Here is a 26,975-nt window from a genome sequence, read left to right on the forward strand (position 1 = left end):
TAAGAAAGGACTATGACTACGAGGTAAAGGATATTGCTAATGCTGATCAGACTCCACTCACGTTTGATAAACCGGCAAATCGCATCATGGCCTTCAAAGGAACAGGCACTGTAACAATTAAATCGTCTGGGAACGAAAAGAACAGGTTCACGGTTATGCTAGGGGCATATGGGGATGGGAAGAAAATGCGTCCCTATATAATATTCAAAAGAAAAACCCTCCCTAAGAACATAGTGTGGCCTTCTGGTGTAATTGTCAGGTGCCAGCGCAAAGGATGGATGGACGAGGCACTGACTAAAGACTGGGTGAAGACTGTCTGGTGCGCAAATCCATCCATCAAAAGAAGAATGCTTGTGTTGGATGCCTTCCGCTGCCACAGGATGCCAGTCATCAAGGATCTCTTGAAAGAAAACAGAACGGATCTCGTGATAATTCCCGGTGGTATGACATCGCAGTTGCAGGTGATTGACGTCTCCTGCAACAAACCTTTCAAGACATCCATGCGGCGGCGATGGACTGAGTGGATGGCGAATGGCCATCACCAGTTCACAGCAGGAGGTAATTTAAAGAAGGTGGACCTCCTGGCCATAGCCACTTGGATTAAGGAAGCATGGGAAGAGCTTGATACCAACATCATCATCAAGGGATTCAAAAAGTGCTGCCTCACAAACACAATGGATGGCACCGAAGATGACATTCTGTGGGAGGATCTGGTTGCACCGCATGCTATGGAAGTTGAGGATTGCGTACTGGATGAGGAGATGTACGCTGATGATCAGAATCAGCTGCAAGCTTTGCAAAACCTCATCAAAGAGTCAGATTCAGACTCTGACGAGTATTGATTTATGTATTGTTCTCTTCTTGTCATGTTGTGACAGAATGTGGGTTGAATAAATACCGAAAGAACAATAGTGTGTTTGTACCGTGCTCTGGTCATTTCGTCAAAGAAGGGATAATAGTCCTCTTCTCTTCTTGACTGACAATGAATGTGATAGTTTAATACAATCAGCAAATAACAAAATGCGTATTACAGGTAATATTTTATTTCACAACACTTTGCCTTGTTCCTTTCGTCTCTGCTGTTCACTTCAAACACGCTCCATACGACCGCAATGCTCTTGTATCAGACGCTTGCTCGATCACCTGCTAGTTTGCTGTCTGTCACAATGTACCCTACACAAATCCGAAACATTTGTTGCGGCTCCGAGTCACGACGAGGGGCAAGTTTTGGTTTCCAAGGGGGTTTTTATTCCTCTTCAACGTCTCTCCCATACAAAGCCGCCTTTTTCACGTCCACACGCCTTTTTCACATGCGCGCACGGAGCGCGGTGGTGCGTTTACGGGCAGTCGGAGAAATCAACGCCAACAAAAAAAATGACATCCAGCCTAGTTAAGACCATACCAAAGACGATAAAAATGGGACCCATTGCCTCCCTGCGTGTGTGACGATCATTGGGACTTAAAAAAAAAAAATTAAAAAAATTCATAAAAATTGGGTGCGTATTATACATGGGTACAAGCTTTTTTCCAGCATCAGCATGCCATTTCTAGGGTGCGTATTATACATGAGGGCGCACTATACACGGAAAAAAACGGTATTTGACAAATCAGAAGAATAGAATTTAATATTTGGTGCAGAAACCTTTGTTTGCAATTACAGAGCTCAGACGTTTCCTGTATTGTTGACCGGGTTTGCACACACTGCAGCAGGGATTTTGGCCCACTCCTCCATACAGATCTCCTCCAGAGCCTTCAGGTTTCGGGGCTGTCGCTGGGCCACACGATTTTCCCCTCTGGATCATGAATGGGAGAAGGTCTATTTTTGTCTCATCAGACCACATGACCTTCTGCCATTCCTCCTCTGGATCATGAATGGGAGAAGGTCATGATCACATGACCTCGCATTCCTCCTCTGGATCATGAATGGGAGGTCATGTGGTCTGATGATACAAAAATAGAACTCTTTGGTAACAATTCACCTCGTCATGTCTGGAGGAGAAAGAATGCAGAGTTACATCCAAAGAACACCATAGCTACCCTACTGTGAAGCATGGGGGTGGAAACATCATGCTTTGGGGCTGTTTCTCTGCAAGACGATCAGGACGACTGATCCGTGTAACGGAAAGAATGAAGAATGAATGGGGACATGTATCGTGATATGATGAGTGAAAACCTCCTTCCATCAGCAAGGCCATTGAAGATGAAACGTGGTCTTTCAGAGGAGATATGCATGGAGGAATGGGCCAAAATACCAGCAACAATGTGTGAAAACCTTGTGAAGACTTACAAAATACGATTGACCTCTGTCATCACCAACAAAGGGTAGTATATAACAAAGTATTTATATGAACTCTGGTAATTGAACAAATACTTATTTTCAACCATAATTTGCAAATTAAACCTTTAAAAATCAGACAATGTGATTTTCTGGATTTTTTAAAAAATTATTTTGTCTCATATTTTAAGTGTACCTATGTTGAAAATTACAGGCATCTCTCATATTTGCACAATTGGCAGCTAACTACCGTATTTTGCGCCCTATTAGGCGCACCGGGTTATAAGGCGCACCTTCAATGAACGGCCCATTTTAAAACTTTGTCCATATATAAGGCGCACCGGACTATAAGGCGCATAAAATAGAAGCTTTACTGCAACAAACTGAGGTTGACTAGGGTTGCGGTATGCACTCACTAGCCAATAACCAACGAGCCCTCTGTAAACAATCGCGTTTCTCAAACGATCTCCTATAAAATGATTGGAACTGACTAAAGTTCGATCTAACGCATTGGTACTACTTACGTATGTTTCCCTTCCATATCGATCCGTAGATTTACTCGAAACATTAACAGAGCAGCCTATTTTGACATGAAATAGCCTTGCGCGTATAGCAGCTATCATTATAGCATTAGCCATCCGCAATTTCCTAGGAGCCTCAGCTCGCAATGTCCCAAGAGCCTCAGCAAAATGTAAACAATCGCGTTTCTCAAACAATCTCCTATAAAATGATCAGAACTGACTAAAGTTCGATCTAACGCATTGTTACTACTTACCTATTAGGGGTGTAAATCGCGGGTTTTGTCACGATACGATATAATATCGATATAAAGAACTACGATACGATATTTGCCGATATCTTAAAGCCTGCTGCGATTCATGCACGATATATCGCGATATAGTGCTCTACGATCGATTTTTTTTTTTTTTTTTAGTAAAAAATATATAACAATATCCTGATTTATAACAATTCATACGCGAAATCAACAAGGCACTGCAAACTCTTTATTTAGGAAATTACAAGAGTATTGTAGTATACAAATTGCTTACTTTAACACTGAACTTTGATGTGGTGTTTTTTCTTTAAATGTGCGGCGAGATTTGTGCTCCCTGAATATTTGATCACCGCATGGCAGGATTTACAAACTGCACGTGTCTTGGCCGTTGAGCCATCTTTTCTTTGGAATCCAAAGTGCTTCCAAACGAATGACTTGAAGCCTAAAGGGGAGCAAATTTCCTCGTCTTTTTGGACACTAGCCATAGCACCAGCCCAGGAGCCGCGGACTAGTTGTCCCCTCCCCTTTCACGCGCGTGCTCTGCTCACAACACAACAACGCCGGAAAGAGGAAGCAAGCAACAATGAACTGGATTTCAAAATAAAGTCGCGTCTAATGTCCGAGGTCAAACACGGCGATATAAATCGATGTTTACCTTTAGCATCGATACCAATAAATCGTAGAGCATTATATCGATTAATCGATGTGTATCGATGTATCGTTACACCCCTATTACCTATGTTTCCCTTCCATATCGATCCGTAGATTTACTCGAAACATTAACAGAGCAGCCTATTTTGACATGAAATAGCCTCGCGCGTATAGCAGCTATCGTTATAGCATTAGCCATCCGCAATTTCCTATGAGCCTCAGCTCGCAATTTCCCATGGGCCTCAGCAAAGTGTAAACAATCGCGTTTCTCAAACGATCTCCTATAAAATGATCAGAACTGACTAAAGTTCGATCTAACGCATTGGTACTACTTACCTATGTTTCCCTTCCATATCGATCCGTAGATTTACTCGAAACATGAACAGAGCAGCCTATTTTGACATGAAATAGCCTCGCGCGTATAGCAGCTATTCGGTGACGCCCCCTGACTACAGTTACCGTAATGTTGGGAAGCGATGCGACCTTGTAATTTACTAGTCGTACTAAAACGTACTAAAACATTTTGGCAGAGCACTGTGTACAACCAGTATGGATCAACAAATTCATCACTTGATCCATATATAAGGCGCACTGTCGATTTTTGATAAAAATTTAGGTTTTTAGGTGCGCCTTATAGGGCGGAAAATACGGTAAATACTTTTTGGCCCACTGGGTTTGTGTGTTCGTGTGTGTGTAAATGTATATATAGATGTGTGCGTGTGTGTGTGTGTGTGTACATATATACACACACGCACGCACACACGCGCGCACACGCACGCACACATACACATACTTGATAGTCCGATACAGATGTAAAAATTCCTATATCAGAAAAACGAATTACCGTAATTTTCGGACGATAAGTCGCACCGGAGTATAAATCGCACCAGCCATAAAATGCCCAAAAAAGGGAAAAAAAACATATATAAGTCGCTCCGGAGTATAAGTCGCATTTTGGGGGGCAATTTATTCGACAAAATCCAACACCAAGAACAGTCATGAACGAGCAACAACAGGCTAAACGATAGGCTATGCTAACTTGACATAAGCACAAACTAAGAGCTGAGAACGGCCCTGACGTAAAATTCAGAGTTATTCAAAAAACTATTACATAAATAATACGTTAATAAAACCATCTGCGTCACTCCAATTCATTAAATCCATCAATCGTCCTTTGTCAACAATGTGTGCGCCGCTGACGGCTCTTGCACTTCAAAATATTCCACAGGCCCATATAACGATATATAAATTATATATCAAATAACTATTATATAATATATAATATATATATGTTATCAAACCATGTGTGCACTCTAAATCATTAAGTCCATCGATCAAATTCCTCATACTTTGTCAACATCGCCGCGCGTGCGCCCTGACGTCAGCCTCGTCGTTATTCCACAGATACTATTCTACTGTATAACTATATTGTAGCGTTAACAAAGTTCAAGGAAAGACGTGGGTTTGGTAAACGGCTCTTTATTTAACAAAACAAACTTACAGGCGTGTGGCGGCGTGGACCTCCAGCCACGGAAGTGGAAGAGAGCTCCATAGAATAGGACCGGGCGTGCGTAAAAGCCATGACCGAGCCCCATCCACCATCCCCGGACAGCCCACCCGGCTGAGCGCCGGCCCTCGGCTTCCATCCACGGGGGTGAAAGACAGCTCGGTAGAGTAGGACCGGGCGTGTGTAAAAGCATTGTCCGAGCCCCATCCACCGTCCCTGGACAGCCACCTGGCCGAGCGCCGGCCCCCGACTTCAATCCACGGAAGTAAAAGAGAGCTCCGTCGAGTCAATCTTTGTCTTTTATGTAAACAACCGCCGCGCTGCTGACGCGTGACCGCGACGTCGCGCTGCTTACGTCAGCTCCATATAAGTCGCTCCTGAGTATAAGTCGCCCCCCCACCCATACTATGAAAAAAAAAACGCAACTTATAGTCCGAAAATTACGGTAGTCTGTTGTTATTAGGTTGATTATATGAACCCTCGATCAAAAAGAATAAATATTGTCTTTTAAAAAAGGAAGGGTGTATTCTAAAATACTATACATACTATGTATGGAGTACGGAAGGAGAATTTTGTTATGATAAAATACTGGACCACTGTGAGAATTCTAATTCATTCAATTGCATAATTATTTTGCTAAACATTGTTCCTGCTCATAACAGTATGCAGGTAGTAATATAAAATGTTTTTTTTGTGTGTTTGTGTGCCTTTTTGTGTCAGTCTTTGAACCAGGTGGTGCTCTGGGATAAGATTGTCCTTCGAGGTGAAAAAAACAAACTGAACCTCAGAGAGACAAAATCCAAATACTTCTTCTTTGATGATGGAAATGGTCTCAGGTAAGGCCTACATGGTGGTTGAGCAAAAGATTTTTGATTGAAATATATTTAATATAGGGCGGCTCGGTGGCGAACTGGTTAGCACATCCACCTCACAGTTCCACAGTACCACTGTAACCGACATGATGTACACAGACGTAAAACAGGAAGTGGTGCCACCTGAAAACGGCCTTTAAAATCAGGGATGAGAATCTTTTTTATGGGGGGGGCAGTCAGCAGTATTGCAACAACAGCCGCCTTTTTTTCGGCAGCATTTTGGCGCTACTCATTTGCCTACTCATTTGCTTAATTAGCAAAAGTTTTACCCAGCATGGCGAAGGTTTTAGAGAAAAAAGACGCGGATCGTGCCAGGGAAATAGACAAGTCGAACTGGATCAGGAACTGCTTCAGATGGGCATGGCTCGAGAGCAGCATCATCTTACAACTCGGAACACAAAGACGCTCTTAAAGCAACAGTGAGCGCCCGGCGCGCTGCGGTTGCGCGATCGAACTAAATTAAGCTCCCTGCGCACTTAGGTCCAATTTTGGAAAGTACATCAGGACTTTAAAAATATTTTCTAAATTTCAGTGACGGCTCTGTCACAATAATGCAACCAGCGCGGTGCAGTTGCGCGGTCGACGACGCGCTACGGTTGCGGGTTCGGCGGTGCGCTGCAGTTGCGCGATCTGACAAAAATGCAAATGAAAAAATGCTTAAAGTCTTGGAACGAATTAAATTTTTTTCCGTTATTTGTAATGGGTAAAATAGATTCGGAATTCGACCGATTCGCTTCTCGAACCGCCTTCTGGAATGGATTGTGGTCGAAAACCGAGGCTTGACTATTATATTCACTTAGGTACCCCACCAAGCAGGAATATTTTTTTAACAAAACTGTTGAAATTGAGTTATGAAATTAATGGTTTTTAGGTTGCTATACCGCCAAAATCCAGGAGTTTCCACGGAGCTTTGCCCCCTGAGCCCCCTCCGGGGTGTTGCCTCCGGGGCGTTGCCTCTGCCCCCCCCAATGGGGTTCTGTGGCACCCTGCGGCAAGTGGGGCGGGGGGGGGGCCATGCGACCCCCAGTCCCCGGCTACTTTTCAGTGTTTTTTTCTATTTGCCGTTCTCGTCCCTGAAAAATAAAGCACCCTACCGCAAATCAAAGCACGGCTAAATAACATAAATACCATGGAGAATTCTTAACACATACTGTAAATATGATTTTAGAACAGGTTTTATTATGTTTTTACAACTCTTATTATTATTACAGTTTTTCTATAACAAGGTACAACACTATAAATATGTTTTTAGAACTCTTATTATATATTTTTTTTTTATTAAAAGGTGCAAGTGTACGCACTGCAATTGAGTAGGCACTCCCTGCCTTCTGCTGGCGTGTCTTCTTGTCTTGTGGGTGTATTGTAAGTCAACTAAAAGTGTGGTTAACCTTGCCAAGCGATGCAAAGTGTCCAACTTCAGAATTACCACACTACAATAACCCGGGGGACATCATGCATCGTGAAAGAAAAGTGAGTCACGTTTGCATATGACTCTCCTGTTGCATTGTGGTTCAGAACACAATATTAAAGCTTTTTAAACCCTCCCCAAAACTATTTTACAGCTATATACAACTTTCTTGTATCCCTAATCAGCATCGCCACACTGCTCTATGCATATATTGTACCTACGTATATAGTAAAAGAAAGAACAAACACGTGATCATGTGTCCGACTGCTTCCGCACCGGTTGGTGGGTCTGGCTGGCTGCCGCCTCCTGCGCTTCAACTCAGTCACGTCCCCAGTGATGCACATTGGTCAGAGGTATGCCCCACGCCATCAGGGCTCATTGCCGCTGTCCCGCGCACGTAGGGGAAAAAGCGCTGCCGTCCCAACCCCTGAACAGCAGTGCTTTTTTCCCTAAAAAGAGCTGCCGTCCCAACTCCTGAACGGCAGTGCTTTTTTCCTACCTGCGCGACATTGAGCGCACCCCTTGCCCTCAGTGAAGCACGGAGGCATGTCTCGCACCATGAAAGCTCTTTCTGCAGAGGCACATTTTTCTTTTGTGTGCGGCTGTGTCACGTCTCCGTTCTCGTCCTGCTGCCCAACTGAGCGTTGCGCGCTAGATCTCGGGGGCATTCATTGCTAATGCGGAACTGTGCGTGCTTATCTGTGCTGATTGCCACGACCTGTTACCGTGTTACCCGCTGATTAGGGCGTGTGTATAGACACTGTTCGTTGCCGTTTCGTCTGCCTTGACACACGCACGCCTGCCACCTGATTCCCATTTGCCCAATCCTCTATGTAACAAGATGCCACCATGACAGGTGACGTGAGCTCACTGACCGACTCGTCAGTCCCCATGTGCACACGCTCTGCTGGCGTTCTAGCCTCCCTTTTCCTCTTTTTGCATTCCCCAAATAAACAATCCGTGTTGCAAATGGTTGTCCTGCCTCGTTCATGACAGGCTGGCTGCTGCACTTCCCGCATTTGTTCGCAGTGACAGACAGAGGCACACCCTGCGCTGCCAGCGTATATTCAAATTCCATTCTTCCGTCACTTATAAACCCACGAAATTGCGCATTCGCGCAAGATAAAGCGCAAAGTCAAGAGGGATCACTGTAGTTCTAGAATGAATTAATGGTTTCTATTCTAGATTATTTAAGTAATTTAAATTACGAACGAGTATGATCATGGAACAAAGTAAACTTGTATCCCAAGCAGTGTTCCCTCTAATTTTTCAAGTGTCTGTGCAAACACACAAGCTCCCTGTGCACACTGTGGACCACTGTGTGCATCACCAGATTAAATAAATAAACAAATAAATAAATGAATAAATGAATAAATGAATAAAATATTGTCAATGAGAACTTTAACTTGCTCAGGGTCGGATTTTGTTTTGTGTGACAGCTTGTTCCTTTTCTGTTGGTCTTTTCCGCTCTCTCGCGGAATGTACCGATTCCCTGTCCTATCTTGAGTCCTTGTACAATTCCAGTTTTCAAATAACATTTCTGCTAAATGTGACGCTTGAGGTAGCCAAACTTTTCAGTCCATATTTTCCCTTCCGTAAACTAGCCTGCCACTTTGGCTTCACTGCATGTTTCACCCTTTGTTCTTTTATTTGCACACACTCCGACAGCCATTCAATCTTAAAAGAACCGCCGCATCTCTTATTTACTTTGGCGAGTGGATGTGTCGCTGCTCGTTCGTTTCGCCATGATAAGGGGTTAGCTCATTAGCATTTGCATCTCTTGACTACGCCGCACTGTTGTTAGCTAGCTAACCTGCACGGCACGAATGGGCAGGACACATTTTCAGGCACTGTCAATGCTATGGTTGGCTATGTAGCGTGAGTGAACCATATCATATCATTGGCTGGACACCTGTCAATTACTGATTTACACTGCAAAAATGCACAGAAAAAAATCATTCGTCCACTTAATTAGATTAGATTACGTCTAACATTAGATATTAATCAATGAGTTTATGCTGTATTTTATTTTGTGCACAGCATGTAGTTTCTTGTGCGCATAAACTGCGTGACCAGTGCCCAATTGCGCAGCTTAGAGGGAACACTGATCCCAAGACACTAATGCACTGCATGAGATCTGCATAAACATTTTGACTATCAGTGGTTGCAAAGAAGGAAAAAAAAAGAGCTGAAACATGCATGTTGCTGAATAAGTGATTAATATCACAATACTTATTTACTAGGGGTGTAAATCGCGGGTTTTGTCACGATACGATATCATATCGATACAAAGAACTACGATACGATATTTGCCGATATCTTAAAGCCTGCTGCGATTCATTCACGATATATCACGATATAGTGCTCTACGATCGATATATATATATATGTTTTTAATAAAAAATATAGAACAATATCCTGATTTATAACAATTCATATGCAAAATCAACAAGGTACTGCAAACTCTTTATTTAGGAAATTACAAGAGTATTGTAGTATACAAAGTGCTTATTTTAACACTGAACTTTGATGTCGTGTTTTTTCTTTAAACGCGCGGCGAGATTTGTGGTCCCTGAATATTTGATCACCGCATGGCAGGATTTACAAACTGCACGTGTCTTGTCCGTTGAGCCATCTTTTCTTTGGAATCCAAAGTGCTTCCAAACGAATGACTTGAAGCCTAAAGGGGAGCAAATTTCCTCGTCTTTTTGGACACTAGCCATAGCACCAGCCCAGGAGCCGCGTACTAGTTGTCGACTCCCCTTTCACGTGCCTGCTCTGCTCACAACACAACAACGCCGCGCACTGCTCCCGGAAAGAGGAAGCAAGCAACAATGAACTGGATTTCAAAATAAAGTCGCGTCTAAAACGCGGCGATATAAATCGATGTTTACGTTTAGCATCGATGCCAATAAATCGTAGAGCATTATATCGATTAATCGATGTGTATCGAATCGTCACACCCCTATTATTTACTGTTTGTGGTTCTTGTTTTGTTGGCATAAGCCTTATGCACAGCATAAGGGATTCATGTCTGAGGTCTCGGCTTTTTGTTGTATTGTTTTTGTTCTTATTATTCTGTGTGTATGTGTTTTAAAGAATTTTACTTTCTTAAACTGTAGGATCTGGCAACAAAAAAATGATGCCAACCATTTAGACCAGAGGTGTTCAAACGTTTTGCAAGGAGGGCCAGATTTGATAAAGTGAAGGGGCCAATATTTTTTTCTGACATTCTTTAACTACAAACATTTCATGCAAATACACAATTATAAAACAATTTTCATTGTCACAATTGACTTTATTTTTCAAATGCCAAAATAGCCAAATATAAGCCACTCAGACAACTCTAAAAACACAAATTCTGCCTTTCATTCATATCTGAAGTCAGATACGTAACATTGAGCAAAATGTATGAAATACCTTAAATTTACATGTTGAAAATTATTTTTGATTCACGAACATTTTAAACAGGAGTTATAAGTAATGTAAAGTTGTCTATCCATCCATCCATCCATTTTCTGAACCGCTTAGTCCCCACGGGGGCCGCGGGAGTGCTGGAGCCTATCCCAGCCGTCATAGGGCAGTAGGCGGGGGACACCCTGAACCGGTTGCCAGCCGATTGCAGGGCACACGGAGACAGACAACTATTCGCACTCACATTCACACCTACCAAGCATTTTTGGGATGTGGGAGGAAACCGGAGTGCCCGGAGAAAACCCATGCGGCCCTGGGGAGAACATGCAAACTCCACACAGGGAGGGCCGGAGGTGGAATCGAACCCGCACCCTCCTAACTGTGAGGCGGACGTGCTAACCAGTGCGCCGCCGAGTAAAGTTGTCTATTATTATTAAAACTTAAAACAAGTGAATTTTTCTCTTGTCATTTACAATATTTTTCAGAAAGTAATAGTTTGTGTCACGTCTACAGGTTCATAACATCAACAGTATTAACATGGCCATTTCGTAGCTTGCTTTACTAATATTTACTTTTGACTCACAGCCCCGTGTGAAGAATCGCTGTTGTGATTGATGCCAGTTCAGCTTGGAGCCTTCACTTTATCAGTCACTCCCTTTTAGCTTTGTGTTAGCATGTTTAGTCTGGTAGTGTCTCTTTAGGTTGAAATCCTACAAGGCAACCGTCTCTTTACAAATTGCACAAACACAATTGCATTGATTTTCAGTGAAGTATTATAATTCCCATCTCTCTTGAAAGCGACGGCCCTCAATGTCAACTTTCCTCGTTTTCTTTGCAGTCAGCATAGCAAATATGAGCGGAGAGGGTTTTGCGGCACGGATGCAGACTGATGTTATTAAAGTGGTGCTGCCACCTTTTGGCAAAAGGAGGAATTATAGTTTAAAGTTTCATGATTTTTATATTCAATTTAACAGTGCAGGCGGGCCATAAATAATACATTATAAGACCAAAGCTGCGGGCTGTATGAAATCTGACAGGGGGCCGGATTTGGCCCGTGGGCCGGACTTTGAACATAACTGATTTAGACAATTGTTAAGGGAACAATCGTGCGAGTACGTCTGCGCCATCTCACTTGTGAGATGTGTGCTTTTTGTCACAGTCCGACTGATGGAACTTTCTGTATCACCCAGGGCCAACAAGAACATCACTCTGACATTGTCATGGAATGTCATTCCCAACGCTGGAATACTGCCGCTTGTAGCTGGAAGTGGATACATCAGTCTTACTTTTCCTGATAAATATGAGACTCCAAAGAGCTATTAGAGTGAAACGGATTTTCTGTTGATAATTTACAATGCATTCTCTACTCTTAGGCTTTTTACAAGAGAAGTACAGTCATACTAATCATGTGTTAATTCATGTAACTTTTGGTGAGAAATAAAATAAAAGACTTGAAGTGTTTTGATCTTTTTTTAAACACCTCAGGAACAGGCTTAAGATATGAGTTTTGTTGTTAACAAATTGAAAAATTATGTGTCCCAAGTAGTGGAATTTTGCCATGTACAATTTTGATCACACCTGTCTCAGTCATGTTTATGTTATTCTATTTATTTAACCAGGTTGGTCCTCTTTTCCCGGACATGTCCTACTTTTGAGACCGAAAAAAATGCCTGGAGGGAATTTCAAAATTGTCTGGGATTTTGTCCGACAGCCGTCGGCCACTCCAGCACTCTCACCCACAGCCCCCCTGCCGGACACTCCAGCGCTCTAATCACTAGCACTCCCCCAGCACTGCAGCGCTTTAGTCCTCCCCCCCCTGCAAAAAAAGGGTGTCCTCTTTTTCAGAAACTTACTACTTAAAAGCCTCATTTTGAAGAGACAAATGTAAAATATGTAAAAAATGAACTGACATACCGTTTTTTTCCATGTATAGTGCGCAAAATTTAACTCATTTATTGTCCTAAAATCTGGGGTGCGCATTATACATGGGTACAAAAATTTTTTTAATTTTTTTTTTTAATTTTTTTTTTTTTTTTTTCAAGTCCCAATGATCATCACACACGCAGGGAGGCAATGGGTCCCATTTTTATAGTCTTTGGTATGGTCTTAACTAGGCTGGATGTAATTTTTTTTGTTGGCGTTGATTTCTCCGACTGCCCGTAAACGCACCACCGCGCTCCGTGCGCGCACGGGAAAGAGGCGGCTCTGTATGGGAGAGACGTTGAAGAGGAATAAAAACACCCTTGGAAACCAAAACTTGCCCCTCGTCGTGACTCGGAGCCGCAACAAATGTTTCGGATTTGTGTAGGGTACATTGTGACAGACAGCAAACGAGCAGGTGATCGAGCAAGCCTTGTCTGATACGAGAGCATTGCGGTCGCATGGAGCGTGTTTGAAGTGAACAGCAGAGAAGAAAGGAACAAGGCAAAGTGTTGTGAAATAAAATATTACCTGTAATACGGATTTAGGTAGAGAACTGAACTCTCGCTCTTTATATAGCTGACGTGTCTTGCGCATCTGTAATGGCGGCCTCCGTATAATATCCGGTTTGCGCGTGTGCGTGTGTGCGAGAGAGAGCGAGAGAGAGAGTGCGAGAGAGAACGCTCAACCGTAGCGCGCCGCCGACCGCCCAACTGCACCGCGCTGGTCGATTATTGTGACAGAGCCGTCGCTGAAATTTAGAAGATATTTTTAAAGTCCTGATGTACTTTCTAAAATTTAAGTGGACCTCAGTGCGCACTGCGCAGGGAGCTTAATTTGGTGCAGCGCGCCGGGCGCTCACTGTCGCATTGCTTAAAGAGCGCCTTTGTTTTTTAGGATGAACAGCAGAGACCAAAGGAACAAGGCAAAGTGTTGTGAAATAAAATATTACCTGTAATACGCATTTTGTTATTTGCTGATTGAAACTGCTAATTAAACTGTGAATTGAAACTAATAGGAAGAAAACAACTCTCGCTCTTTATATAGCTGACGTGTCTTGCGCATCCGTTCTGTGCATTTTATTTCACAACACTTTGCCTTGTTCCTTTCTTCTCTGCTGTTCACTTCAAACACGCTCCATGCGACCGCAATGCTCTCGTATCAGACAAGGCTTGCTCGATCACCTGCTCGTTTGCTGTCTGTCACAATGTACCCTACACAAATCCGAAACATTTGTTGCAGCTCCGAGTCACGACGAGGGGCAAGTTTTGGTTTCCAAGGGTGTTTTTATTCCTCTTCAACGTCTCTCCCATACAGAGCCGCCTCTTTCCCGTGCGCGCACGGAGCGCGGTGGTGCGTTTACGGGCAGTCGGAGAAATCAACGGCAACAAAAAAAATTACATCCAGCCTAGTTAAGACCATACCAAAGACTATAAAAATGGGACCCATTGCCTCCCTGTGTGTGTGACGATCATTGGGACTTAAAAAAAAAAAAAAAAATTCATAAAAATTGGGTGCGTATTATACATGGGTACAAGCTTTTTTCCAGCATCAGCATGCCATTTTTAGGGTGCGTATGTATACATGGGGGCGCACTATACACGGAAAAAAACGGTACGTACAAAACAAAGTATAATTTCTAAAGCACATTTTTTAATTAAACCATGCGAGTTGTAGCTAAGAACAAATGGTTCAAACTTCCAAGCTAAAACATAAATATTCTATGGATGCTTCTAACATATCCTTCAATTTAGATTTGAAAAAAACATTACCAATGTACAGTACCAGTGAGTGAGCATGCAGGTCACCAACACAGGCCATCCAACCTAAGAGTAGAACTCAGAATGGTGAGGCAGAGCTTTACAATTTATGTACCTCAAGGATGTGTGGTAGGCATTTTTTTTTTATTTAGACACGACAAGATAAAATTATCACCTGTGGATAAAAAATTCTCACGTTCCTGCGTCACCTGCCACTCGGCCACACCCCAATCAGCTGAATCACCCACGCCTGAGAGCCTCTCGATTTAAACCCTGTCATCAGGTCACTCCTTTGTCAGTTCATCTGTTTACCCTGCCCGAGACACCACTGCTCTTTGTGCCCAGAACGATCTCTGTTGCCAACCGTTTCCGTAAACTGACCGACCACGCATTTGCTCGTCTTTGACCACGCTCCGATCGCCGCCTGCCCAGACCACTTGCTCGCCCTTGACCACGCTCCGATCGCCGCCTGCCCCGACTACTTGCTCTCCCCAACGACGTGCTGCGCTCTTCTGCACAGCCACGCCAGCCAGCTCACGAGTCCAGCGTTCCACTTCCCCTTTCTCTTTATTACCGTAATTTTCGGAGTATAAGTCGTGGTTTTTTTTCAGTTTGGGTGGGGGGGGGGTTGACTTATACTAAGGAGCGAATTATATGTGAATTTTTTCAAAGATTTTCAAAAAAAAGAAGTGGAACCGCGATGTAGCAAGGGATTACTGTAATTTTAATTTCAAGTGACGTCAGGAGCGCAGCGTGGCGCGGCGATTGTTTACAAAAAGGACAAAGATTGATCACAGGATGACGAAGATGACGAAGGGCCCCACGTACTAACGGCATCATTAGCAGCTTTGTTTGTAAGTGACATAGAGGACGAAGAGTTTGAAGGATTTAATGATTTGGAGTGACACAGAAGGTTTGAAAAACTATTATGGCTTTTACCCACGCCCGGTCCTACTCTACGGAGCTCTCTTTAACCTCCGTGGATGGAAGTCTGGGGCCGGCGCTCGGCCGGGTGGCTGTCCAGGGACGGTGGATGGGGCTCGGACATGGCTTTTACGCACGCCCGGTCCTATTCTATGGATCTCTCTTCCACCTCCGTGGCTGGAAGTCCACGCTGCAACACGCCTGGAAGTCTGTTTTGTTAAATAAAGAGCCGTTTACCAAACCCACGTCTTTCCTTGTACTTTGTTAACGCTACAATATAGTTTTCTACTAGGGGTGTAAATCGCGGGTTTTGTCACGATACGATATATCGATACAAAGAACTACGATACGATATTTGCCGATATCTTAAAGCCTGCTGCGATTCATTCACGATATATCGCGATATAGTGCTCTACGATCGATATATTTTTTTTTAATAAAAAATATAGAACAATATCCTGATTTATAACAATTCATACGCAAAATCAACAAGGTACTGCAAACTCTGTTGATTGGCTTAAGGTAAATTATAAACCTCACCAGATCAAATATGATCTTACAATTACCAAAGCAATTTCAAAAGATTGTATCAGACTTTTACCCCACTAAGTGGCCACAGAGCTCAATAAATCTAGCCAGACCCCACACACAGGCCTTCCGTGACCCAACACTTTGTGGTCACGAGCACTTTCAAAAAAAAAACTTAACCAGACCCCACACGGTGGTCTTCCGTGACCCCACACAGTGGTCACAAGCGCTTTCATCCGTACGCAACTAGACCCTAAGTTTTTCAACTTAACCGGACACCACACAATGGTCTTCCGTGACCCCACACAGTGGTCAGAAGTGCTTTCAAAATAACGTAATTTACCACAACTCACACAATATTACGATACTACAGTATCTTTAGTAGATAGCTTTTAGCAGATTTAGCAGATTTTTAAACACAAATCCCAATCCTCGTACTCAGAAAATTCACCAGTCTACCCCCTTAGGGGTAGGCAGAAAATTTTCTATCAAAAGAAGGTATTCTGCTCACCTTGTTTTTTGGACCCAGTCAAATTGTTGAAATTTCTGCGGGGATGGTGTTGAAAGAAAAACACGATCAGCGAGCACAAGACCAAGGGTCATGGCACCATCTGTTACATCTAGTCCCAGTTCTTTATCTTTAATGCTCGCTATACTAAGAGTAATTACCAAGAGGCATCCTTCACAGTTGACTACCGTTTTTTTCCATGTATAATGCGCCCCCATGTATAATACGCACCCTAAGAATGGCATGTTGATGCTGGAAAAAAGTCTGTACCCATGCATAATACGCACCCAAATTTTGACTCCTACTTAAGTCTGTAAACGTAAAATTATTTCAGAAAAAAGATCATCTTTGGGAACAACCGGATGTTATTCTGCCGGTCAGTATCACTGCGCATGCGCTAGCAAACTCGATAGCGAAGAAATGTTTCGGATTTGTGTAGGGTACATTGTGACAGCAAACGAGCAGGTGATCGAGCAAGCGTCTGATACGAGAGCATTGTGTTCGTATGGAGCGTGTTTGAAGTGAACAGCAGAGAAGAAGGCACATCTGTAATGGCGGCCTCCGTATCATATCCGGATTAAAAAAAAAAACTTTTTTTTTTTTTTTACCCATGTATAATGTGCACCCCAGATTTTAGGACAATAAATTAGTTAAATTTTGCGCATTATACATGGAAAAAAACTGTATTTAATGTGTGCCAGAACGATCGGTACACAGCTGTGGAGCCTTCTCTGCAAGATGTGGAAGAAGGTCTAACAGTATTAAGTGTCAGGCAAATCTATATTTGAAAGAGAATAATCTGGAATGTTTGGGTATACCCTCGAGAAGACACAATTCAGCTTTCCTCAACCTCTCAAAAAATTCCATATTTTGGTGAGTGATGAAAGAAATAGATGTGACAGGGCACTTTCGCTACTGTTAGACTGCTCATTTCTTGCTCTTAAATCAGCCACAGAGAAACTAATCCTTGTGATATGTTGACGTAGTCAAAAATAAATATGTCTATGTAAATAGCTGTGATAGCTGTTTTTGGACATTTTAAGCGATAGTCTGTACAATGATTTCCAATAAGTAAATTGTGATCCCTTCCTTCCGTGACGTATTCAGGCTGATGTGTCAAATCAAGCAGACTTTGCCCAAAAAGTGGACGTCAGTAAGTCCACCACGACTCTGTTCCAAAATACTGCTAAATCTCTTCTGAGTTTTTTTTTCAGGGGGGAATTCTAGTACTGACATTTTCTTTTAATTCAGTCCTATCACATAAGTGCCAATGTTGGGTTTGTGTTACCATTTCTTTAAGAGTATGAAATACATGCATATACACATGATTTAGAATGCATGTAATCTTTTAATAAAGATTACACACTTTTAATAAACATTAACACTTTTATGATAAGTAAAAATGATGTCAGCACTAAAGTTCGTGTCACTGAAAGAACTGTAGTGATTGGGGGACGATATTTAGGACAAAGTGACCCACACACTTTTGGAGCTTGCTTTCAGGTTGTTGTTTTTTTCAACCAGTCTGTTACCTAAGGCAAGCAGACAAACTCTGTAATGCATACTGTTTCCTGGCTTGGTTTCTCATGTTCTGTTGTCACCTAGTGTCTGAAATGGACCACGTCTGCCAGCTCGCCGCGCTGCAAGGACAAGAATTATCATTTTCTTCAATAACATGGTTCAACTATGAGTGGCCTGCTAATTTCTGACATCACTGATAGCTGTCGTCATAATTTGACAGTGACTTCAAGGAAATTAAAGAAGCTGCACTAGTGAACTAGTATAAGAAATGAAAACACAATACATTTTGAGAGCTGTCTGATGAAACAGCATTGGAGCTTGGTGAAGTGGATGTAGAAAAACCTTATGACAATTTTCTTGAAACATTTATTTCTGTTTACTGTTCACTTCACAAATATAAGCAATACAAAAGCTGTTAATTGTTCTTGGCTAACTAAACAAATACAAAATCCAGGAAAAAAGAAAAACTGTTCAAAATATGTCAAATTAAAAACCAAGGAAGCTGAATACAAATAATAAGGTTGACAAACGTTAACAGATATAGAGCTAGCAAGCAATTGTATTAAAAGAAAATATATGAGAATATAATTGGTATCAAAGCAACCCAGAATATCCTGAACAGTTGAATAAAATGTGGCTCATCCAAGTTTATATATTCAAAAGACTTTGAGAATAAGCATGGTCATAGTAATTATAATATGAATTATCCTGTATAGGTTCAATATTTTTTTTGGGGGGGGTATGTCAAATGTTTGCTAGAATCTGAATCTTCACACAACAAAATTAGTTGATAAACTGAATATTCTACTTCATCTAAAACAACTACTCATGTCCTTGACAGAAACGAACATTTTGTTTGACTGACATGCAAGCATAGCTGGTCAGCAAAACCTGTTTATTTTGGGCACAGAACAACAACCGCTTAGTTTAGACATTGAATGACTTTCTCCTCAATCATACAGTACACAGCGATGTGTGACAGGTCAGCGATAAAGGCGTTGCAGGCTTGCATACTGATGTTCTTACAGCCTCTTATGTCCAGAAGAGTCAAAGAGGAGATCCGCTTCAGGTAGGACATGCATCCATCACTCAGCTGATGACAACCTGTTTTGGCACACAGACAGAAGACACTCAATTGTTTTGTTAGTTATATTGCTTATTAACTTGGCCGTGGTTTACCTGAAAGAGTTAAATAAACGAAAGTTCATAAACTTGTTGATATTTTGGACGAACGTGAACTGAATGTAGTGCATTTTTGCTTCATCAAAATAAATACCGTATTTTTCGGACTAAAAGCCGCTCCGGAATATACGTCGCATCAGCCATAAAATGCACAATAAAGTGAAAAAAAAACAACATATAAGTTGCTCTGGAGTATTACCGTTATTTACCATGTATAATGCGCAAAATTTAACTAATTTATTGTCCTAAAATCTGGGGTGCGCATTATACATGGGAAACTTTTTTTTTTTTGAAGAAAATCTCCCTCGAAATAAAACTTGAAATCACCTTTCTTCTTGTTTGTTGTCAGTCGCGCATCGCATTCAGCCATCCTGCCCAACACAGTCAGTAAAATTCATAATTGACGACACATCGTTTGATGCAATGATGCAATCCTTGATGGTGTGTTATTGTCAAATATTGTTTTTTAATCTCCATCGCAAACCGGATATCATACGGAGGCCGCCATTACAGATGCGCAGAACGGATGCGCAAGAAACGTCAGCTATAAAGAGCGAGAGTTCAGTTCTCTACCTAAATGCGTATTACAGGTAATATTTTATTTCACAACACTTTGCCTTGTTCCTTTCTTCTCTGCTGTTCACTTCAAACACGCTCCATACAAACACAATGCTCTCGTATCAGACGCTTGCTCGATCACCTGCTCGTTTGCTGTCACAATGTACCCTACACAAATCTGAAACATTTCTCCGCTATTGAGTTTGCTAGCGCATGCATACTGACCGGCAGAATAACATCCGGTTGTTCCCAAAGATGATCTTTTTTCTGAAATAATTTTACGTTTACGGATTTAAGTAGGAGTCACAATTTGGGTGCGTATTATACATGGGTACAGGCTTTTTTCCAGCATCGACATGCCATTTTTAGGGTGCGTATTATACATGGGGGCGCATTATACATGGAAGAAATCGGTAGTCGCATTTTGGGGGAAATTTATTCGACAAAATCCAACACCAACAACAGGCTAAACGATACGGTATGCTAACGTGACAAACACAAACGAGAAGCTGAGAACGGGCCTGATGTAACAATAACAGTTATTCACATAACTATAACATAAATAACACCTTCATCAAACCATCTGTGTCACTCCAAATCATTAAAGCCATCGATCAGGTTGGTCCTCCTTTATGTAAACAAGTCCGACGTCAGCGGCGCGTTGCAGTTCAGAAATTTCTACAGCCCCATATAACAAGATATAAAATATGTATGAAATAACAATAATATAAACAACAATTTTATCGAACCATCCGTGTCACTCCAAATCAATAAATCCATCAGAATCTTACTCTTCCGTGTCACTAGAAAAAAAAAAAAAAAAAGCTGTTGACGCCGGAAAGACTACGTGCGCCGCGGACGTCAGACTAGATATATCAAATAAATGTAGTATAAACAACAATTTTATCGAACTCCAAATCAATAAATTCGTCAGAATCTTCGTCTTCCGTGTCACTCAAAAAAAACAAATAAATAAATTAAAAAAAAAAACAGCTGTTGACACCGGAACTCCGTGCGCCGCTGACGTCAGACTAGATATATAAAATAAATGTATTATAAACAACAATTTTAACGAACCATCCGTGTCACTCCAAATCATTAAATCCACCGGAATATTCATCCTCTGTGTCAAAAAACAACAACAAAACAGCTGTCGCTTCCGGACCTATGTGTGCCGCCGACGTCAGCCTCGTTGTCAGTTGGCGGCTCCAATTATTCAACAGATCTACGTATATTGTAGCGTTACCGAAGTACCAGGCAAGACGCTGCTCTTTATTTCACAAATCAAGAGCTCAACATGAGCCAACACATGCAAGCGCCCTGGATCGCTCATTCCGCCTCCTCCCACCCCACGCCCCTGCTGCCTCCCTAGAAAATCAGAAACTACTGACGTCTAACAACATACACGTAGCTTTGGACTTGCGGTAAAAAAAGAACAGTTACGAAAGCAAGACAGTTAGTTTGGTTGTACTGTAATTCTACTATTTAAGCATGTACAGTCAAACCTCGGTTTTCAACCACAATCCGTTCCAGAAGGCGGTTTGAGAAGTAAATCGTTCGAATTTCGAATCAATTTTTTCCATTACAAATGATGGAAAAAATTTAATCCGTTCCAAGACTAAAAAAAGGATTTTTATTAAGCATTTTTTCATTTGCGGATTTTTGTCCGATCGCGGAACTGCAGCGCACCGCCGACCGCGCAACCGTAGCGTGTCGCCGACCGCGCAACTGCACCGCGCTAGTGACAGAGCCATCGCTGAAATTTAGAAAATATTTTTAAAGTCCTGATGTACTTTCCAAAATTTTAGTGGACCTCAGTGCGCAGGGACCTTAATCTGGTCCGATCGCGCAACTGCAGCGCGCCGGTCGCTCACTGTCGCATTGCTTTAAGAGCGTCTTTGCTGGCTTTACTGCTCCCACTTGCTTTCTTTGGAGGCATGATTCGGGGTTAATACCAAGGACGTGTGGTCAGAGGAGGCAAGCAAAGCTACGCCTCCCCTGCCATCATGAAAAGGGGAAAAACAAATTCAATTGTTTTTATTATAGTCATTTTCTTTTTCATTTCAATAGTTTTGTATCATTTTGAACCAAAATCGCTGAATTTTTATAGCGAAGACGATTCGCTCGGAGGAGCCAACTTCCTGTCGAGCCTCCTCTGAGGATTGCGTAATCACACGGCGGCCTATGTTGACAGGCTATGCAGTTAGACCAGACATGGGCAAACTACGCCCCGCGGGGCACAATCGTGAAGTGGAATTGATTGGATAATTTAAACTTTTTTAACAAATAAAAAACTGAAAAGTGGGGCGTGCAATATTATTCGGCCCCTTTACTTTCAGTGCAGCAAACTCACTCCAGAAGTTCAGTGAGGATCTTTGAATGATCCAATGTTGTCCTAAATGACTGATGATGATAAATAGAATGCACCTGTGTGTAATCAAGTCTCCGTATACGTAAATGCACCTGCTCTTTGATAGTCTCAGGGTTCTGTTTAAAGCGCAGAGAGAACCATGAAGACAAAGGAACACACCAGGCAGGTCCGAGATACTGTTGTGGAGAAGTTTAAAGCCGGATTTGGATACAAAAAGATTTCCCAAGCTTTAAACATCTCAAGGAGCACTGTGCAAGCAATTGTATTGAAATGGAAGGAGTATCAGACCACTGCAAATCTACCAAGACCCGGCCGTCCCTCCAAACTTTCATCTCAAACAAGGGGAAGACTGATCAGAGATGCAGCCAAGAGGCCCATGATCACTCTGGATGAACTGCAGATAACTACAGCTGAGGTGGGAGAGTCTGTCCATTAGACAACAATCAGTCGTGCACTGCACAAATCTGGCCTTTATGGAAGAGTGGCAAGAAGAAAGCCATTTCTCAAAGATATCCATAAAAAGTCCCGTTTAAAGTTTGCCACAAGCCACCTGGGAGACACCAAACATGTGGAAGAAGGTGCTCTGGTCAGATAAAAACAAAATCGAACTTTTTGGCCACAATGCAAATCGATATGTTTGGTGTAAAAGCAACACGGCTCATCACCCTGAACACACCATCCCCACTGTCAAACATGGTGGTGGCAGCATCATGGTTTGGGCCTGCTTTTCTTCAGCAGGGACAGGGAAGATGGCTAAAATTGATTGAAAGATGGATGGAGCCAAATACAAGACCATTCTGGAAGAAAACCTGTTGGAGTCTGCAAAAGACCTAAGACTAGGACGGAGATTTATCTTCCAACAGGACAATGATCCAAAACATAAAGCCAAATCTACAATGGAATGGTTCACAAATAGACGTATCCAGGTGTTAGAATGGCCAAGTCAAAGTCCAGACCTGAATCCAATCGAGAATCTGTGGAAAGAGCTGAAGACTGCTGTTCACAAACGCTCTCCATCCAACCTCACTGAGCTCGAGCTGTTTTACAAGGAAGAATGGGCAAGAATTCTAGTCTCTCGATGTGCAAAACTCATAGAGACATACCCCAAGCGACTTGCAGCTGTAATTGCAGCAAAAGGTGGCGCTACAAAGTATTAGCGCAAGGGGGCCGAATAATATTGCACGCCCCACTTTTCAGTTTTTTATTTGTTAAAAAGGTTTAAATTATCCAATCAATTTCGTTCCACTTCACGATTGTGTCCCACTTGTTGTTGATTCTTGACAAAAAATTAAAATTTTATATCTTTATGTTTGAAGCCTGAAATGTCGCGAAATGTTGAAAGGTTCAAGGGGGCCGAATATTTTCGGAAGGCACTGTATATTTTCCTTATGTAGTATGCAATACCTGCATCTCACTGGTGTTCTTAACACTAGAAGAGTGGCTGTTTTGATCTACCTCTAACAGCGGGGTGCGACGGTAACGTGTCGCTCCATTGATGCGACATGTTACCGTCGCACATCACATGTCGCGCACGTCATGTTATCGCGATCGTCTTGTTCGAGTGTACGCCCCGATAACGTTATTGTGTAAGGATATTGTAGCGGAGTGACAAGTGTAATTGTATCATAGTTTATGGAGAAAAACAATTTAAAAAGGACATTCGAGGTGCTGTCATATTTAAACTTGCGCAATGACGTCAGCATGCGGTCGCGGAGGAAAACTTAAGTTTTGGGGGGAATATTTAGCAGCATGGTATCAATGTTTTTTTATTTATGTCATCGCTAACACACACTGGGCGATTATTAGAATATGGGCATAATTAGAACTGAATATAAGCTGACCAAAGAACCTTGAACGTTGCCTTTTCTGAATGGAGACTTTCTGCTCTTGAGCAGGGTCGCACGAAAGGCCCAACGCTGTATTGTACTTTCCTGAAAACAGAGCTTTCTTAACAAGAATTGTGATTGAACTCAACCAACCAGTGTAAGTCTAGATTTTGCTTCGGTGTCTTAGCCTTTTCCTAAAACTGAAGAAATAAAACGAGCATGCGGTGAGTAAATTGGATAACAGGTGATTGACTATGGCTTTTGCCTAAATTGTGAACCAAATCCAACAGCTTCCTCTGAGGATTGCGTAATCACACGGCTGCCTATGTTGACAGGCTCTGCAGTTAGACTGAACTGCTCTCTGTCTTTATGTCGCTAAGTGTTCAAACACTATGGCTATATTAATTAATTTCCGTCAAGCTGGTGTATCGAATATCTTGTGTTATTTTTCATCCGTCTGTAACGTCGTGTTTGTTTAGATGAACAAAACGGCTTTGAAAAGAGATCTTACGGAGGCTACGAAAAAAGGTTCTCCAGCCTTATGGCAGGGGGTGCTAGTGATCCCGGGATGCTTCATGCGACTACCTGTAGAATAAGAGATCTCCAGTTCAAATTTACAGTGAACAACTGAGGAGCAGTCGTCCATTTGTTTCGTTTTACATTCGGGTTTTTTTTCCCCCCGTTTTTACATTTCGTTTTACAATGGAGGATTATATATCTAAACGATTTTAACTATGGATTTTCAGTCGAAGCAGGAGGTCATCAGTAAAGGAAGACCAACTCCGGAGTTAAAAGGTTTGATTCTGACAACGGGACTTCGGAACGGAGTGGTACGCACGATTGAAAACAAGTTTTGATTTCATGTGCTTTATTGAGTGTTACTATATGTGAAGACTGCTGATAAGATTTTAATTTAAAATAGTTCAAATTAAATAATTAACACTAGAGCAGCGTTCCCCAACCATTTTTTGTGACACGGTTAGGTGACGTCAGTGCCTTCGCAGTCATGAACCTCACCGCACGTCACTGCATCTCAGATGTTGGCTTTTGAACTTTGCGTTGATAACAGTCCGGATGGTCCGCTTCCTCTTTGGTCCGAAGGACACAACGTCCAGTGTTTCCAAAAACAATTTGAAAAGTGGACTCATCAGACCACAAAACACTTTTTCATTGTGCATCAGTCCATTTTACATGAGCTCGGGCCCAGAGAACCCGGCGGCATTTCTGGATGTTTTTCATAAACGGCTTTTGCTTTGCATGGTAGAGTTTTAACCCGCACTTACTGATGTAGTGATGAACTGTATTTACTGACAGTGGTTTTCTGAAGTTTTCCTGAGCCCATTTGGTGATATCCTTTACACACTCATGTCGGTTTTTAAGGCAGTGGCGTTTGAGGGATCGAAGGTCACGGTCATTCAGTCTTGGTTTCCGGCCGTGGCGCTTACGTGCAGTGATTTAAGATAAGATAATAAGATAAGAGGAACTTTATTAATCTCACGTGTGAGAAACTGCATGTAACAACAGCTCGATTTACAGGAAGGTACAAGTAGGGGGATAAAGGTGCAAAAAGAGACTAAAAAAGAAATTTCACCAGATTCTCTGAACCTTTTGATGATATTATGGACCGTAGATGTTGAAAACCCTAAATTCTTTGCAATTTTGCTTTGAAAAAGGTTGTACTTAAATTGTTCAACTATTTTCTCACACAGTTGTGGACTAAGTGGTGAACTTCGCCCCATCCTTGCTTGTGAATGAGTGAGCATGTTTGGGGAGGCTCCTTTTATACCCATTCATGGTACCCAATTAGCCTGATCAGATGTGAGATGTTCCAAATAGGTGTTTGATGAGCGTTTCTCAGCTTTCTCAGTATTTTGTAGTGTATCCAATTGTATATGAGTTGAGGATTTTCAAATAGTTGTATTTTGGTTTTATTTACCGCAATTTTCGGACTAAAAGTCGCTCCGGAATATAAGTCGCATTAGCAATAAAATGCACAATAACGTGAAAAAAAACATATATAAGTCGCTCTGGAGCATAAGTCACATTTTGGGGGGAAATTTATTCGACAAAACACCAAGAACAGACATGAACGAGCAACAACAGGCTAAACCAGGGGTGGGCAAACTAATTAATCCGGCCCGCCAACCCTGAATAAATTGTATTATTAAACATTTTTTTGGTCATTTTGCCTGCAATGACTGTGTTACCCCAGTAGATGGGGAGCCGCTCGTCTGCGCATTTACTACCGGAAGCAGTGTCAGAAAGCTCGGCGCACACTCACAAGTGCGTGTACGTACTCAGTAGTACGGACATGGCGCACTCGCGCTCTATTTGTATCAGTCCCTAATTTAGAGCGTGGGCTGTGACGACAGCATTCTTGTAACTCGCGCGCTGAGCTTTCAGATACAGTTTTATCCTAAAGCCACCCACAAACCTTCCCCTGGAATCCTTCTAATAGAAGTCTAATGAGTCGCCCAAGGAAAAGCAAGGTGGACACAGTGCCGAGTGTTTAAAAAAAAGAGTGGCCAATTTGGCTTGACGTACGCGACGTGACGTTCAGCCACATGAACATCAACATCAACCCGTCACAGATCGAGGTAAACGGACCAACAACTCGGATCTCTCCTAAGAATTGCCACAACACATTTTACTCCAGACTATGACGCACTAGCAAAAAAGGGAGACCAACAACACTGTTCCCACTGAAAATGAAGGGGAGGCTCTCAAGTTTATTGTAAAAAAATGCATTTTGAATATGATTTGTACACATAGCAGGGATTGAAACTAGCGACCATTCTCATTTTCAAACAATGCAGGATGCTCAAGGACATTGATGCACCACCTGTTTGCGACTAATCTTAAGGCTTACTTTAAGGAAGTGTTTCCCGTTTCCTCACCTCTGTTACCAGGTGTTTGTGAGTTAAAACTCATTTGATTTGACTGATTTTCAGATACCCCTCACCGTGTTGCCGTTT

General features: G+C 42.2%; 1 protein-coding gene and 1 pseudogene across 1 annotated transcript in view; one reads left to right on the forward strand and one right to left on the reverse strand.

The window, feature by feature from the left end:
• Positions 1-12,333, forward strand: part of LOC133151462 (signal peptidase complex subunit 3-like) — a 55,837-nt gene extending 43,504 nt beyond the window's left edge. Inside the window, exons 4-5 of the mRNA XM_061274523.1 lie at positions 5,929-6,044; positions 12,093-12,333. Of these exons, the coding sequence (XP_061130507.1) occupies positions 5,929-6,044; positions 12,093-12,225 (249 nt within the window). The 3' untranslated portion in view covers positions 12,226-12,333. The remainder of the gene's footprint in view (positions 1-5,928; positions 6,045-12,092) is intronic.
• A 6,582-nt stretch (positions 12,334-18,915) lies between these two features.
• LOC133151155 (lysine-specific demethylase 2A-like) overlaps positions 18,916-26,975 on the reverse strand; it is a 203,130-nt pseudogene continuing 195,070 nt past the window's right edge.

This window comes from Syngnathus typhle, linkage group LG3 (assembly GCF_033458585.1).
Source record: "Syngnathus typhle isolate RoL2023-S1 ecotype Sweden linkage group LG3, RoL_Styp_1.0, whole genome shotgun sequence".
Classification (NCBI taxonomy): Eukaryota; Metazoa; Chordata; class Actinopteri; order Syngnathiformes; family Syngnathidae; genus Syngnathus; species Syngnathus typhle.